The 14,974-nt window shown below is 46.6% G+C and overlaps 1 protein-coding gene across 2 annotated transcripts in view; it reads left to right on the top strand.

The window, feature by feature from the left end:
• CSGALNACT2 (chondroitin sulfate N-acetylgalactosaminyltransferase 2) overlaps positions 1-7,021 on the top strand; it is a 41,605-nt gene extending 34,584 nt beyond the window's left edge. For both annotated transcript variants that reach the window (XM_059662166.1, XM_059662165.1), the window contains exon 8: positions 4,750-7,021. In XM_059662166.1, the coding sequence (XP_059518149.1) occupies positions 4,750-5,042 (293 nt within the window). In that variant the 3' untranslated portion in view covers positions 5,043-7,021. The remainder of the gene's footprint in view (positions 1-4,749) is intronic.
• The last annotated feature ends 7,953 nt before the right edge of the window (positions 7,022-14,974 follow it).

Genomic DNA, 14,974 nt, shown 5'->3' with positions numbered 1-14,974 from the left:
TTTGAATTCTCTAACAACAGATCTGTTGTAATCATGGGTTGTTAAAGCAGAAAGTAATGTTGAGTTATCTAGTCCAAAGGCTTTTATATTTTTTATTGAGAAATGAAACCCCCTTTAATTGTCTATTGAACTATTATGCAAAATTCCAGTATCTAAAACAAATGAAAAAACAGCTGCTCTCTCTGACTCTGCTTGAATTTAGAATTGGGGGGGGCGGGCGGGAGGGCTAGGAGTTACTAGCTTAGTCCCCTAAACCAGAGATGACCATGAAGAATTTAATTGAAGCTTCCTGCCCCACCCGACTCCATTCTTATCCAGCAGAAAATAGTGTCAGTGCAGTTTCAGAAAGCAGGGTGAGACTTCCAGTCATGATGGCAAAGTAGGTGAACACTGTGTTTGCCTGCTCCCACAATTACATCAAAACTACAACTAAATTACAGAACAACCACCCTGAGAACCACTTGAAAACTAGGTAAACAGAACTCTTATATATAAGGATATAAAGAAGAAGCCATGTCGGGACTGTTAACTGGACAGAGTTGTATAACAGGCTAGTTCACACTCACATGTGAATTAGGAGGGATATTTTGTCCATAGAGGTCCCCCCTGAGAAACAAGGGATCCCAGCCCCACACCAGGCTCTGCAGCCCAGACCACCAGTGCTCGGGGCAGCAGCTTAAGAAACACCAACGACAAATAGGAACTGAACTGTTGGGCTTTGGGGTGAGCACTGGAGAGGCAGGTCTGTCCAAGACAAGTGCTGGCAGGCACCATTTTCCTTTGTTGAGCCCTTCCCCCACCCAGCCTGCAGGTGCAGGCAGTGACAAATCTGAGTCTGCATGAAACTAGATAACACAGTTCCCACCACCCTAGTGATGCCCTGAGACCCCGCCCCACCCAACCTGTGCTCGGCCTGAACATCTTTCAGCAACTGTTCCTCACAAGCAATGGGCTGCAACCCATGCTGTGAATTCCCTTAAATCTCTGAAAAGTCCACATACCCCAGACAAGCATCAGCTGGCCTCAGCATGCCCTGGACTTCTTGCTAAGTGACCCTCAGCCTGGCACTAACAGCAGCCTGCCTTGATTCACAGCACAACCACACCCAGGTGCCTCCAAGCCCAGAACAGGCAGCTACCAAGAACTGATCACTTTGTACCTCCTACCAAGTGGCCTCAGGTAGGGTATAGGCAGAGGCTGACCTGGGCCTGCACTGGAGCCCCTCCCAAGAGGCCCCAGGACCAACAGAACTAAATGCCATCTTTCTTGTGTGGAGACCACACTAGAGCACCAACCAATTAGCTCCAAAAAGACACACCAAAAGGGTGGGCTCCAAAAAACCAGAGTCCCACTACAGCAAATCCCAGTCAACAGCTCATCCTCTGTAATCACAGCCAGTCCTCACAGCCAGTCAGTTAGAGAGTCAGTTCTACCTGCTGGAGTGCCAACAGCAATCAAGACTCAACGACAACGGATGAGAACACATAACCCACACAAAGGATAGCCCTGGAGCACCAGGCTCAGGTGACGAGGGAGACAGTGCCACTGGGCCCCACAAGAAACCTACTACAAAAGGCCAACCTGCCAAGACTTGGAGATGTAGCAGATCTACCTAAAATGTACAAACACAGAGAGGCAACCAAAATGACATGTCCCAAATGAAAGAACAGGACAAAAGTTCAGAAAAAGAACTAAACAAAAAGGAGGAAAGCAATCTACCAGATACAGAGGTGAAAACATTATAAGGATGTTCAATGAACTTAGGGGAAGAATAGATGAACAAGTAAGACCTTACACAAGGGAACAGAAATCATAAAAAAAGAACTAGTCAGCAGCCTAAGTGTAACTTCCACTTACCTCTTCCCAGTACCAAACTGAATTACAATAAAAATATAGAACAATCAACCTGAATAACCAACTGAAGACTGGCTGAACAGAATTCTTATGCTCACAGGTCTACAGAAGAAGCCACATAGAGACTGGCAGGAAGGGCAGAGGCACAGAAAGGGCTGGCGCCACTTCCCCTGGTGTTGGCTGAGATTCCTGAGGGATATCTCAGCTACAGAGGTTCCCCCTTACGAGTATGGGTCTCAACCCCACACTGGTTCCCCAGTCCAGACTACCACGTGTTGTGTGGAAGAAGCACCCACATAACCTCTGGCTGTGAAAGTCAGCTGGGATTCTGACCACCAGGGGAAGACGGAGTCTGCTAACGACCTAGCACCCTCCTACAAGGTCAGCACACAAGATCTCATTCGCAGCCACTGCCTGGGCTCTGGCAGAAGGAAGGCAGAGCTGATGAGAATCCTGTGAGGACAGACTGGGTTTTGTGGCTGCAGGGACAGCTGCCAGGGTCCCTGTGCTTAGTTCTTCTCACACACTGCGAATGCCATCTTTCTTGTGTGGAGCTCACCTTTCTAGATGGCATCAGCCTGGGGGAATGCATAGTCCCACCTCTGGACTCCCTGCAGCCCCGTGCTGCAGAGCTCACACCCTGCAGAGGGATCAGCTGCCTGGGCCTAGGTGTAGAGGTCTGGGCAGACTCAGGGTGTCAGTGATTGAGTTGAGTGGGCAAAGGCCATTTTTCCCACCATCCCAGTAGCCTGACTAACACCTCCCACTAAACCTTAGTGACTAAGGGGAGATCCACCAGCCCCACCCTTTGGGTTTTTGGTGACCCTGCACTGCCGATATTGAACTCTCTGGGATGTCCAGGCAGAATCTGGAACAGGCTGAGTTGTGTGGCTCTAGGCCATGGCATTTTTCCCTCACACATCTGACCATTGCCGAGCCCTCCCTTCACACAACCAAATCTTGGTCTGTTTGGGCCTGATAAACTCTGCTGGCCTCATCCTGATGACTCCCTGACACCCCACTCTACCACAAAGGTCTGCAGGCACTGGCAAGTGGCAGGTAGCCTTGTTGTGTTCTGGGACGTTTGCTGAGTGGCCACAGACTCAGCACTGCCATGGAGGTTGAACCTGTATTGAGCTGGTGGACACCACTCACCCTGGTGACTCACTGAGAACCTAGCGCACACAACTTACGTACCACCAGAGGCTCTCAGAAACTAGCCTAACAGGCAGCCAACAGGGGAGGCAGGTAGAATCAGGTGGAGGCCTTGTGCTGACCTGCCTCAGGCTTCTTGCTGGTGGAAGCTCTCCTTGGTGTACAGTTTGGTTCTCATGCAGCGGCAGCCACAAAGTAGATCACTTTTTAACTTCAAGCAGGTTGCCCAGGGCCAGTCACAATCAGCGTCTGATATTGATCTGCACCAGAGTCCCTCCCAGGAGGCCCCAGAACCAACACACCCAGTTGAGAGCTTCACACAACATCAGAGCAGAATCCAGTTAGCTTCAGAAGTGGCACATCCAAAGGGAGATCTCAACAGGCTCTAGAACCTGCTGAATCAAATTCTGCTGTGTGTGGTCAGCACCACACACAAACAAATACAAAGAGACAGCAAGATGCGGAGACAAATAACATGTCCCAAATGAAAGAACCATAAAAAAGAACCAGTCAGAAAGTAGAATACAATATCTGAAATGAAGAATACACTAGAGCCCTAGCTGGTTTTGTCCAGTGGATAGAGTGTTGGCCTGCGGACTGAACAGTCCTGGGTTTGATTCCGGCCAGGGGCACATGCCCGGGTTGCAGGCTCAATCCCCAGTGGGGGGCATGCAGGAGGCAGCCATTCAATGATTCTCACATCTTTGATGTTTCTATCTCTCTCTCCCTCTCCCTTCCTCTCTGAAATCAACAAAAATAAATAAAAAGTATTTTTTTTTAAAGAATACACTAGAAGGAATAAACAATAGATTAAATGAAGCAGAGGATTGGATTAATGATATGGAAGACAAGGTAACAGAAAACACCTAATCATAGTAGCAAAAAGAACATTTTTTTAAATTAGGGTAGTTTAAGAAACCTTTGGAACAACATGAAGCGTAACATCCACATCATAGAGGTACCAGAAGGAGAGGAGCCAGTGGCATTGAGAATCTACTTGAAGAAATATTCTTCGTGCTTCTTTAAAAAGTTTTTTGTTTAGCTCAAACTAGTCTCAACTTTAACTCCCATTTCCTGTGCCCCCTCTAGTTAGTCCTCTGCCCCATTACTCCATCAGAATTGTTCTATGTGAGGTTATAAGTGATATTTATGGTTCATTTTATGTTCTTAACTGAGCAGCTGCATATATTTGACCATTTCTTCCTCAAGACACTCTCTTCACTCGACCACTGTGATATTTTCTCCCTCTGGGGCCATTTCTCAGTCTCTTATCTTTCTCTGCCTATTTAACCTCTAGATGTTGGCAGTTCTGTTTAGACCTGGGCTCTACTCTCCTTGTAAACCAATCAGTCATTTCATCCATTCCCTGTGGCTTTAAATCCTTTGTGTAGTCATTCTCAGACTTATATCTCCAGCTTAGCCATTTCTTCTATGTTTCCCCGTTGGTAAGATTTATATGACCCAGAAACACTTGCATTTCAAAGGTTAGAAAGAAAATGTAATAAAATATTAATGGTGGTGAGATTATGGGTGATTTATATTTCCTCCTTTACTTGACTTTCTAAAGATTTTCTATAGATCTTTGAAGTTTACAAAGCAATATCAAATATGTATTTAATTTAATTCCGACACTCAACAACAGTCCTCGAGTTCCTAGGTGTCATCTGGTAACTAGACTTCCCCAGTTTAACTGTTCTGGCTGCCAGGCAGTTACTTAGAGTGTTAATTTTGATCCTACAGGTGGATTTGACATGGAAGTTAAAGGTTGGGGTGGAGAAGATGTTCATCTTTATCGAAAATACTTACACGGTGACCTGATTGTGATTCGGACCCCGGTTCCGGGTCTTTTCCACCTGTGGCATGAGAAACGCTGTGCTGACGAGTTGACCCCTGAGCAGTACCGCATGTGCATTCAGTCCAAAGCCATGAATGAAGCCTCTCACTCACACATGGGAATGCTGGTCTTCAGGGAAGAGATAGAGACACATCTTCGCAAGCAGGCATACCGGACAAATAGTGAAGCTGTTGGTTAACCTAACCATCGACACATTTGTCTGAACCATAAACCAGCAGCAAACCACAACCAGCACTATTTATTTAGCCTTAATTCCAGTGCCAGATGCAGTGCCTCTTTCAAAGAATACATGCTTGTCTTCTGTGCTCTTTCCGACATTACTTTACCATAGCAGTATAACTTCATATGAGAAGAAAAAGCAACTGTTTCAATGCAAAGCCTGTTTGTGAGAATATTGCACTATGGAATCATTGATAAATCAAAATTTGGTGTTTGCTCCCAAAGTCGTTTTGAGTTAGTTTGTACCCCGAGTCCATGTTCTGATGTTTCCTGGTTGCATCTGGGCTAAGGGATAGAATGTGTTGTGATGATGGTCAGTAAGGAGCATCCCGTTCCCACAGAGGTAGAGAGTTACAGATGGAGTGTCTGGACAAGGGCTCTTCGCTGACCACTGAGTCAACTTGCTTGGTTTTTATTTTTATTTTTTTATTGATAAGAGAGAGAGAGATATCAATCGTTGCCTCCCTTATGCGCTCTGGGGATTGAACCTGCAACCTAGGTATGTGCCCCGACCAGGAATTAAAACCGCAACCTTTGGTTGTTATAAGGGACATGTTCCAACCAACTGGGCCACCTAGCCAGGGCTGTTGCTTGGTTTTTAAATGGAGATTTTTGGTCAGTTGCTTGAAGAATCCTTTTTCAGTGAAGCAGAGGACAATTACATGACACATCTGAAATCCCCAATCAGGAGGAGACAGAAGTAAAGACCCCTTAACTCTGTGTTGCTTAGTCCCCTCAATGTCTGTTTTTAAACAAATGGGTAACTGTGGGAAATACTTAGATGAGAATCCATGACTTGCTTAAAATATAAAGTGTTATTACTTTGTCATCATTTTGGGGATTAGAAGTCAAGTTGCTGTAGAGTGTAGACTGTTTTGAACAAACTGAAATCAACATGGAAACGTCTTAACAGACACTTACTGTGTTGGAGTACAGGACACTGGTGGTGTCTGGGAGCATCAGTGTACATGAGCCTGCACTATCAGGGCCATTAGTGGTGGGTGGTTCAAAATAGATGAGCATAGCATGGTGCTGTGTGTGTTTGACTTATTTAGCATGGGTTCATATGTATTTACTGTCCTTCTTTCCTAATAAGTTAATATATCTACATATGTATTTGCATTATAATACTTTGAGAGTTTCACTGAAGAGAGAAAAAAACAATTTAATGAGATATGCCATAAGATCACACTGATTTGAGAAAAGGGGAAGCAGTATGAAATCTGAATTACAGAATTGTTTTAGAGATATATATTACTTGCAGATAGAATAATGTTTTGAGGTATAAATTATATTGAGAAAAGATAAATAAGAAATTATATTCAGATAGGACTATACTATGTTATTTATCACACATGGATCTTTTACCATAGGGTCAATTGCTAGATCCAGAAATTGGAGATACGGTGAAAGGCATGCATAGATTTTTGAATCTTTGGTTTTTAAAAAGGGACCTATGCTGTATTCTTTCTATTTGTATATAAACCTCTGAAAAATCACAGAAGAAAAATCATTTCTCTTTTGGCTCAGTAAATCATACCATTTGAAATATTATGAATTCTAAATTTCTTGGTGCTACATGAATTCAATTTTACAATAACTCTTACTAATTATTCTTATAAGTTTTAAGTTGGGGTAGCACTTAGGCTTGTTTTATTTTTGAAAATATGTAAAATGTCCAAAATTATTCAGGCTGTTGTCTCATTTTTATACAAGTATTTACTATGAAGACCAGTGAAAAGTGAGGGGACCTAATTATTTGCAAAGGTAAGTTTCAGCTTCTTTTTTGACATAATCAAATGATTTTATCTTTTCTTCTGTTTTTTTTTTTAAACTAGCTTTTAATTTAAAGATGGAAGCTAAACAATGAAAACAGTACTATGTTTTTGACATTAAACGGTACCAATAAAGTATTTTTTATCAAAAATTAAATGAAAATGTGATAATTTCTTTTTGTTGTGAAATATCATAAGTATAGAAATGTGTAAAGCATGTAATTATGTACTTTAAAGAATAATAAAGCAACACCAGAGCACCAACTACCCAAATTAGGATATAGAAGATTACCAGTGAAAGGTCTTCCGTGTGCCCCTTCTAATCACTTCCTGATTTTTGTGGTAATTTTTCATTTTTCTTCTCTCTTTTTTGTTTGTTTGGTTGTTAATCCTCACCAAAGGATATTTTTTCAATTGATTTTTAGAGAGTGGAAGGGAGGGGGAGAGACAAGAGAGAAACATCAGTGTGAGAGAGACACATCAATTGGTTGCCTCCCACACGCACCCCAACCTGGGCCAGGGATTGAACCTACAACCCAGGTGCGTGCCCTTGATCAGGAATCGAACATGTGACCCCTTAGGTGTGTGGGCCAATGCTCTAACCACTGAGCACACCAGCCAGGGCCACTTGTTTTTCTTCTTAGTTTTCCCAACTGTGTATGTAGTATCTCTACCCAATGAACTGTTTACTTTTTTAAATCCTCACCTGAGGACATGTTTACTGATTTTAGAAAGAGAGGGAGAGGGAGAGAGGGAGGGGGGGAGAGAGAGAGAGAGAGAGAGAGAGAGAGAGAGAGAGAGAGAGAGAGAGAGAAAGAGAGAAACATCAGTGGGAGAGAAACATCAATGTGAGAGAGAAGCATAAATTGGTTGTCTCCATATGTGCCCCAACTCGGGGTTGAACTCACAGTGTAGGTATGTGCTCCCACCAGGAATCGAACCTCAACCCTTTTGGTGAAAGGACAATGCTCCAACCAGCTGAGCCACCCAGCCAGAGCAGTTTTGCCTGTTTTTGAATTTATATACATTACTAGAGGCCCGGTGCATGAGATTCGTGCACTGGGGGGGGGGGGGAGGGTCCCTCAGCCCAGCCTGCGCCCTCTCGCAGTCCGGGATTCCTCACTCCTTTCTGCCCACCTGCTCGCTGTTCCTTACAGCTTGGCTTGGTGCTCCTTAGTGCTGCCCTGGATGCGGGAGGCTCCCACCACCATCGCTGCGCTCACCAGCTGTGAGCCTGGCTTCTGGCTGAGTGGCGCTCCCCCTGTGGGAGCTCACTGACCACCAGGGGGCAGCTCCTGCGTTGAGCATCTGGCCCTTGGTAGTCAGTGTGCATCAGAGCATGCAGTCATTCTGGTCGTTCCGCCGTAACAGTCGCTTAGGCTTTTATTATCTAGATTATTTAATTATCTATTTTTAACTTTCATTCAATACTATGTTTTTGAGGTTCACCCATGTTAATCTCAAAATTATTTTTATTACTGACTAGTATGCCACTCTATGAATACAGTCATACACTGTGTAATGACCTATTGGTGAGTAATGGGTCGTTGTATATGACTGTGGTCCCATAGGATTATAATGGAGCACACCATTGCATTTTAAACCAACTGTTCCCAAATGTTTTTTGAAACCCCACTATATGCTTACTTAGCACCGTTCTAGACGTGGAGTGCAACCGTGAACAAGAATAGCAAGAATAGTGGAGTTTATGTTGTAGTTCTGGAGAGACAATGCAGTAGTCACGTGTTTGTGATGTCACGCTCAGGGTAGGGCCGATTGAGGGGTTGGGGCTCCTGTCACACTCAAGGCAGGGTCGATGGGGAGGTTGCAGCGCCACCCCCTGTCAGGCACAGAGCAGGGCCCATCAGGGGGATTGGGGCTCCGTACCCTGTCATGCACAGAGCAGGGCTAATCGGGGTTGGGGCGCTGCCCCCTGTCACACACAGATCAGGGCCCATCAGGGGGGTTGGGGCTCCATACCCTGTCACGCACAGAGCAGGGTCAATCAGGGGGTTGGGGAGCTCCCCCCTGTCATGCACAGAGCAGGGCCAATCAGGGGGTTGAGGAGCTCCCCCCGTCACTAACACAGTAGGGCCGATAGGGGAGTTGGGGCACCGCCCCCTGTCACACTCAGGGCAGGGCGGATCAGGGGGTTGGGGCGCCACCCTCTATCACCCACAGAGCAGGGCCGATCAGGAGGTTGGGGCACCGCCACTCTCACACTAAGGACAGGGCCGATGGGGAGGTTATGGCTCTACCCCATCACACACAGAGCAGGGCCCATGGGGGGTGGGGGGGGTGGGGCGCCGTACCCTGTCACACACACAGCAGGGCTGATCAGGGGGTTGAGGCGCCGCACCCTGTCACACACAGAGCTGCAGGGCGATCAGGGGGTTGGGGAGCTCCCCCCTATCAGGCACAGAGCAGGGCTGATCAGGGGGTTGGGGTGCCTTCCCCTATCACAAACAGAGCAGGGCGGATAGGGAGGTTATGGCCCCGCCCCCTGTCACACACAGAGCCGCAGGGCAATCAGGGGGTTTGGGCGCTGCCCCCTGTCAAGCTGATCCCGGTGCCAGGCCTCTCGGCTCCGCTGATCCCAGTGCTGGGAGGCATATTACCCTTTTACTATATAGGATAGAGGCCTGGTGCATGGGTGGGGCTGGCTGGTTTGCCCTGAAGGGTGTCCTGGATCAGGGTGGGGGTCCCCACTGGGGTGCCTGGCCAGCCTGGATGAGGGGATGATAGCTGTTTGCATCTGGTCACACACCCTTCAGGGTGGGGGTCCCCACTGGGGTGCCTGGCCAGCCTGGGTGAAGGGATGAAGGTTGTTTGCAGCTGGTCACACACCCTTCAGGGTGGGGGCCCCCACTGGAGTGCCTGGCCAGTCTGGGTGAGGGGCTGAGGGCTGTTTTCAGGCCGACTGAAGCTCCCAACTGCTCCTTTTTTTCTTTTCTTTTTTTTTTATTCTGGGCCAGCTTTAGCTCTGGCTCCAGCTCTGAGGCTTCTGCTGCTGAAAGAAAGTATCTGGTTTGTCTGCGTTCTATAATCGAAACTCTGTATCAACTCCAGCTCTGAGATCCCGGGCTCGCTGAAAGCTGGTTTCTGGGGTTTTGTTTAGCTTCTATATTCGTTACAATGTTTCTTAAACTGCAGGCTCAGAGGCCGGCAAAGCAGGTGGGGAACGTTGGTTTCCTCCATCACTGAAGCAAGCAAGCCTCATGTTAGTGTCAAGCTGCCTGGCTGCTGGCCGCCATCTTGGCTGGCAGTTAATTTGCATATCTCGCTGATTAGCCAATGGGAAGGGTAGCGGTCGTACGCCAATTACCATGTTTCTCTTTTATTAGATAAGATTGCTGGATCCAATTTGCATACACACAGACACTTGCGTGTGTGCGCGTGTGCACACACTCGTGATATCTATGTACTTTTTTAAAATATATTTTTATTGATTTTTTACAGAGAGGAAGGGAGAGGGATAGAGAGTGAGAAACATCGATCAGCTGCCTCCTGCACACACCCTACTGGGGATGTGCTCGCAACCAAGGTACATGCCCTTGACCGGAATCGAACCTGGGACCCTTCAGTCTGCAGGCCGATGCTCTATCCACTGAGCCAAACTGGTCAGGGCCATATCTGTGTATTTATGTGTACATGAGTATGTGTATTTCAGGTGTTTTTCATGTATGTTCATAGGTAAGAACGTCTCAGACCTTCCTTTCTCATCCTTGTTGACCTTTTCTATTAAAATATGCTAGCTTATGAAATAAGTTACGAGTGTTCCTTCGTATTCTGTACCTAGAAAAGTTTCGTAAGACTGGAACTACTTCCTTCTTGAATATTTCCCAGAACTCCCTGAATGCCACCTGGGCATGGACTTTGCTATGTGGAAAGATTTTTTTATCGTTGGTTTATTTAATGATTGTAGAACTATTCAGATTTTCAATTTCTTCTAGTCAGTTTTCATTGGGTTCTTTTGGGTAAGGTGACATTTTCTAGAAATTTATACTATAAATTTGAAAATTTAGATGAAATATCTGAAGTTATTGCACTGTCCTCTTATTATCTGTGTAGTATGTATGGGAGCTGTAGTGATAGCCTCTCTTTCATTCCTGATACTGTTTATTTGTGCCTCTTTTATTATTAGCCTTGCCAGAGGTTGGCAGATTTTTCCAATCCTTTCAAATAACTGGCCCCTATGAGCTACATGTAAGAGATCCAGCTTCACATTCTCCCAAAACAGTATTTTCAATGTTTTTAATTTAGACTTTTTAATTTCTGTTGGGTATACAAAGGTGAGCAAGTGTTAGTTTATAGTTGTTCATTATTATTGTTAAATAATAATGCAAGAAAATAAACTGTTTCGTGCACTCACACTGTAAAACTACTTCTGTCAATCCCTGTATACAGTTATCGTTTTGGTTATAGTTTATCATCAAGGAAATGATGTTAAGTATCTTTTCATATGCTTATTGGCCATTTATCTCCTTTTGTAAAATGTTTATTTAAAATTTTGCCATTTTTTTAGTTGCCTTTTTAAACATTTTATTTCTAGGAGTTACTTCTGTACTTTGGGTGTGAGTCTTTTGTCAGATTTTTATATTGCGAACTAGAGGCCTGGTGCACGAAATTTGTGCAGGGGGTGGGGGGGTCCCTCCCTCAGCTCAGCCTGCACCATCTCGCAATCCAGGACCCCTCGGGGGATGTCCGACTGCCGGTTTAGGCCCAATCCCATGGTGATTGGGCCTAAACCGGCAGTCAGACATCCTTCTTGCAATCTGGGATGCTGCATGCACCAGTGACCATACTTTTCATACAGGTGAAAGGCATCTTGCTGCTGTATGGGCAACTACATTTTTTTTTTGCCCTGATTATAAAAAGTAGTACGTAACATGATCCTTCTGAGGCAGTAGTACCATTTTCCCCATCTTATGGGTGGAAAAACTGAAGCAGAGAGAAGTAATTGGCTTTGTCACACAGTTATAAGTGTCCAAATCAGGGCTGACCACAAAATGTGCAAGCCAGAGTCCATGCATGTCATCACTGCATCATCCTGTTTCTTCAGTGTTAGCGTAGCCTTGCCAGGTTTTAATTTTTAAATCTAAGAGACTGTTCCCAATATATAGGAATGCATGTTCACCCCCATGTAGAATAAAGAGGATGTGGACAGTTTGGAGATTCTTCTGATGATTTAGGATTAAGCAGCCACAGATCTCTTTTTCAAATACTGCAGAAGCCACCTTCCTTGTTTAACTGTGTGTGGGATGCATTACTTTATAAGCTATGACATAGTCACTTGCATTCCAGGACCCCTTGGAGGATGTAGCAGTGTGCCAAGCAGCAGGCAGCTGGGGAGGAGCCTGAACCGCGGCCAGGCACCACACCAGTCACGCTCATCCCGGCCTGCTGTACCTGCTGCTGCCGCTCCCTGCTCAGTAGCGCTGCCGCAGAGTCTGGAGAGGCTCCCGCCACCGCAGTTGGACTCACCAGCCATGAGCCTGGCTTCTGGCTGAGTGGCGCTCCCCCTATAGGAGAGCACTGACCACCAAGTGGCAGTTCCTGCATTGAGCATCTGCCCCCTGGTGGTCAGTGTGCATCAAAGTGACTGGTTGACCGGTCTTTCCAGTCATTCCGTCATAACAGTTGCTTAGGCTTTTATATATATACTAGAGGTCCGGTGCACAAAAATTTGTGCACTCGGGGGGAGGGGGGGAGTCCCTCAGCCCGGCCTGTGCCCTCTCACAGTCTGGGACCCCTCGGGAGATAACGACCTGCTGGCTTAGGCCTGCTCCCAGGTGGCAGAAGGCAGGCCCAATCCCTAGGTGCAGCCCCTGCTCGGGCTCAGAGCAGGGCCGACTGGGGAGTTGGGGCACTGCCCCCGTCATGCACAGAGCAGTGCGGATCGGGAGGTTTCGATGCCACCCTCAGTCATGCTCAGGGTAGGGCCGATTGGGGGGTTTGGGCACCGCCCCCTGTCACACTCAAGGCAGGGTCGATGGGGAGGTTGCGGCACCACCCCCTGTCACGCACAGAGCAGGGCCAATCAGGGGGTTGGGGTACTGCCCCCTGTCATGCACAGAGCAGGGCCAATCAGGGGGTTGAGGAGCTCCCCCCTGTCACAGAGTAGGGCCGATAGGGGATTTGGGGCACTGCCCCCTGTCACACACAGAGCAGGGCAGATCAGGTGGTTGGGGTGCCACACCCTGTCACACTCAGGGCAGGGCCGATGGGGAGGTTATGGCTCTACCCTGTCACACACAGAGCAGGGCCCATGGGGGGCGGTTGGGGCGCCACCTTCTATCACCCACAGAGCAGGGCCGATCAGGGGGTTGGGGCACTACCACTGTCACACTCAGGGCAGGGCCGATGGGGAGGTTATGGCTCTACCCCGTCACACACAGAGCAGGGCCCATGGGGGGTGGGGGGCACTGCACCCTGTCACACACACAGCCGCAGGGCGATCAGGGGGTTGGGGAGCTCCCCCCATCAGGCACAGAGCAGGGCTGATCAGGGTGTTGGGGCGCCTTCCCCATCACGAACAGAGCAGGGCAGATAGGGAGGTTGTGGCCCCGCCCCCTGTGACACACAGAGCCGCAGGGCGATCAGGGGGTTTGGGCGCTGCCCCCTGTCACACTGATCCCGGTGCCGGGAGGCATATTACCCTTTTACTATATAGAATAGAGGCCTGGTGCACGGGTGGGGGCTGGCTGGTTTGCCCTGAAGGGTGTCCTGGATCAGGGTGGGGGTCCCCACTGGGGTGCCTGGCCAGTCTGGGTGAGGGGCTGAGGGCTGTTTTCAGGCTGGCGGGTGACTGAAGCTCCCAACCGCTCCTTTTTTTCTTTTCTTTTTTTTCTTTTTTTATTCTGGGCCAGCTTTAGCTCTGAGGCTTGGCTCCTGCTCTTAGGCCTCCGCTGCTGAAAGCAGGTATCTGGTTTGTTTGGGTTCTATAATCGAAACACTGTTTCAACTCCAGCTCTGAGATCCCGGCTGGCTGAAAGCAGGTTTCTGGGGTTTTGTTTAGCTTCTATATGTGTAACAATGTTTCAAACTGCAAGCTCAGAGGCCAGCAGCGGCAGGTGGGGAACGTTGGAGTCCTCCGTCATTGAAGCAAGCAAGCCTCATGTTAGCTTCAAGCTGCCTGGCTGCCGGCTGCCATCTTGGCTGGCAGTTAATTTGCATATCGCCCTGATTAGCCAATGGGAAGGGTAGCAGATGTATGGCTAATTACCATGTTTCTCTTTTATTAGATAGGATATATAGATATCTTCTACCAGGCAGGGGACTGTTCTGATTCTCCCAATGTTATCCGTTAATAATCAAAAGTTCTTAATTTTAACAATGTTTAAATTATCAGTTTTCTTTCTTTTATGGCTAGTGATTTAGGTGTCCAATTTTTAAAAAAATTGGCATACTCCAAAGTAAAGAAATTTTTATATTTTCTTTTAGACATTTTATTGTATTGCCTTTCATATTTGGATCTGTGATTCATTTGGAAATAATGTTTGTGTATAGTATGCAGTAGGGGTCAAATTCATTCTTTAGAATTTTTTTAGTAAGGATCTGCTAAGAGAAAACTTCATTTTTGTTTGTAAATATCTTTATCTTATTTTTAAATTGTGTTTTGAAGGATATAGAATTCTAGATTGGGAAATTTTGTTTTAGCACATTGATGTTTACTTCATTGTCTTCTGGCTTCAACTATTTCTGTTGTAAAGTGAGCTATGATACTCCTTTGTAGGTAATCAAACTTCTTTTTCCTTTTTATCTCTGTTCTGTGCCACTTTGACATATCTGTGTGCAGATTTTTTTTTTTTCTGACCCTGCTTGAGATTCTCTGGGCTCCTTAAATGGTTGCCTTTTATCAATTCTAAAAGATTCTCAGCTGTTACGTTTCCATTGTCTCTGCCTCCTTCTCCCTCTCCTGTAACCCTGATGACATATGTTGTACTTGTTGTATCCTCTGTCTCTTAATCAGTTTCACTTTCCCAGTCTTTGTCTCTGTGTTACATTCTGCAATTTCTTAAGAATTGTGACCAAATGCATCTGGGAAAGGACTTCTATTTGTCCTGGTCAGCATGGCTCAGTGGTGAAGCATCGACCTAGAACCAGGAGGTCAGGG

Source organism: Myotis daubentonii, chromosome 13 (genome assembly GCF_963259705.1).
Source record: "Myotis daubentonii chromosome 13, mMyoDau2.1, whole genome shotgun sequence".
Taxonomy (NCBI): Eukaryota; Metazoa; Chordata; class Mammalia; order Chiroptera; family Vespertilionidae; genus Myotis; species Myotis daubentonii.
Note: the sequence above shows the minus strand (reverse complement) of the source record. Positions and strands in the feature narration are given on the sequence as shown.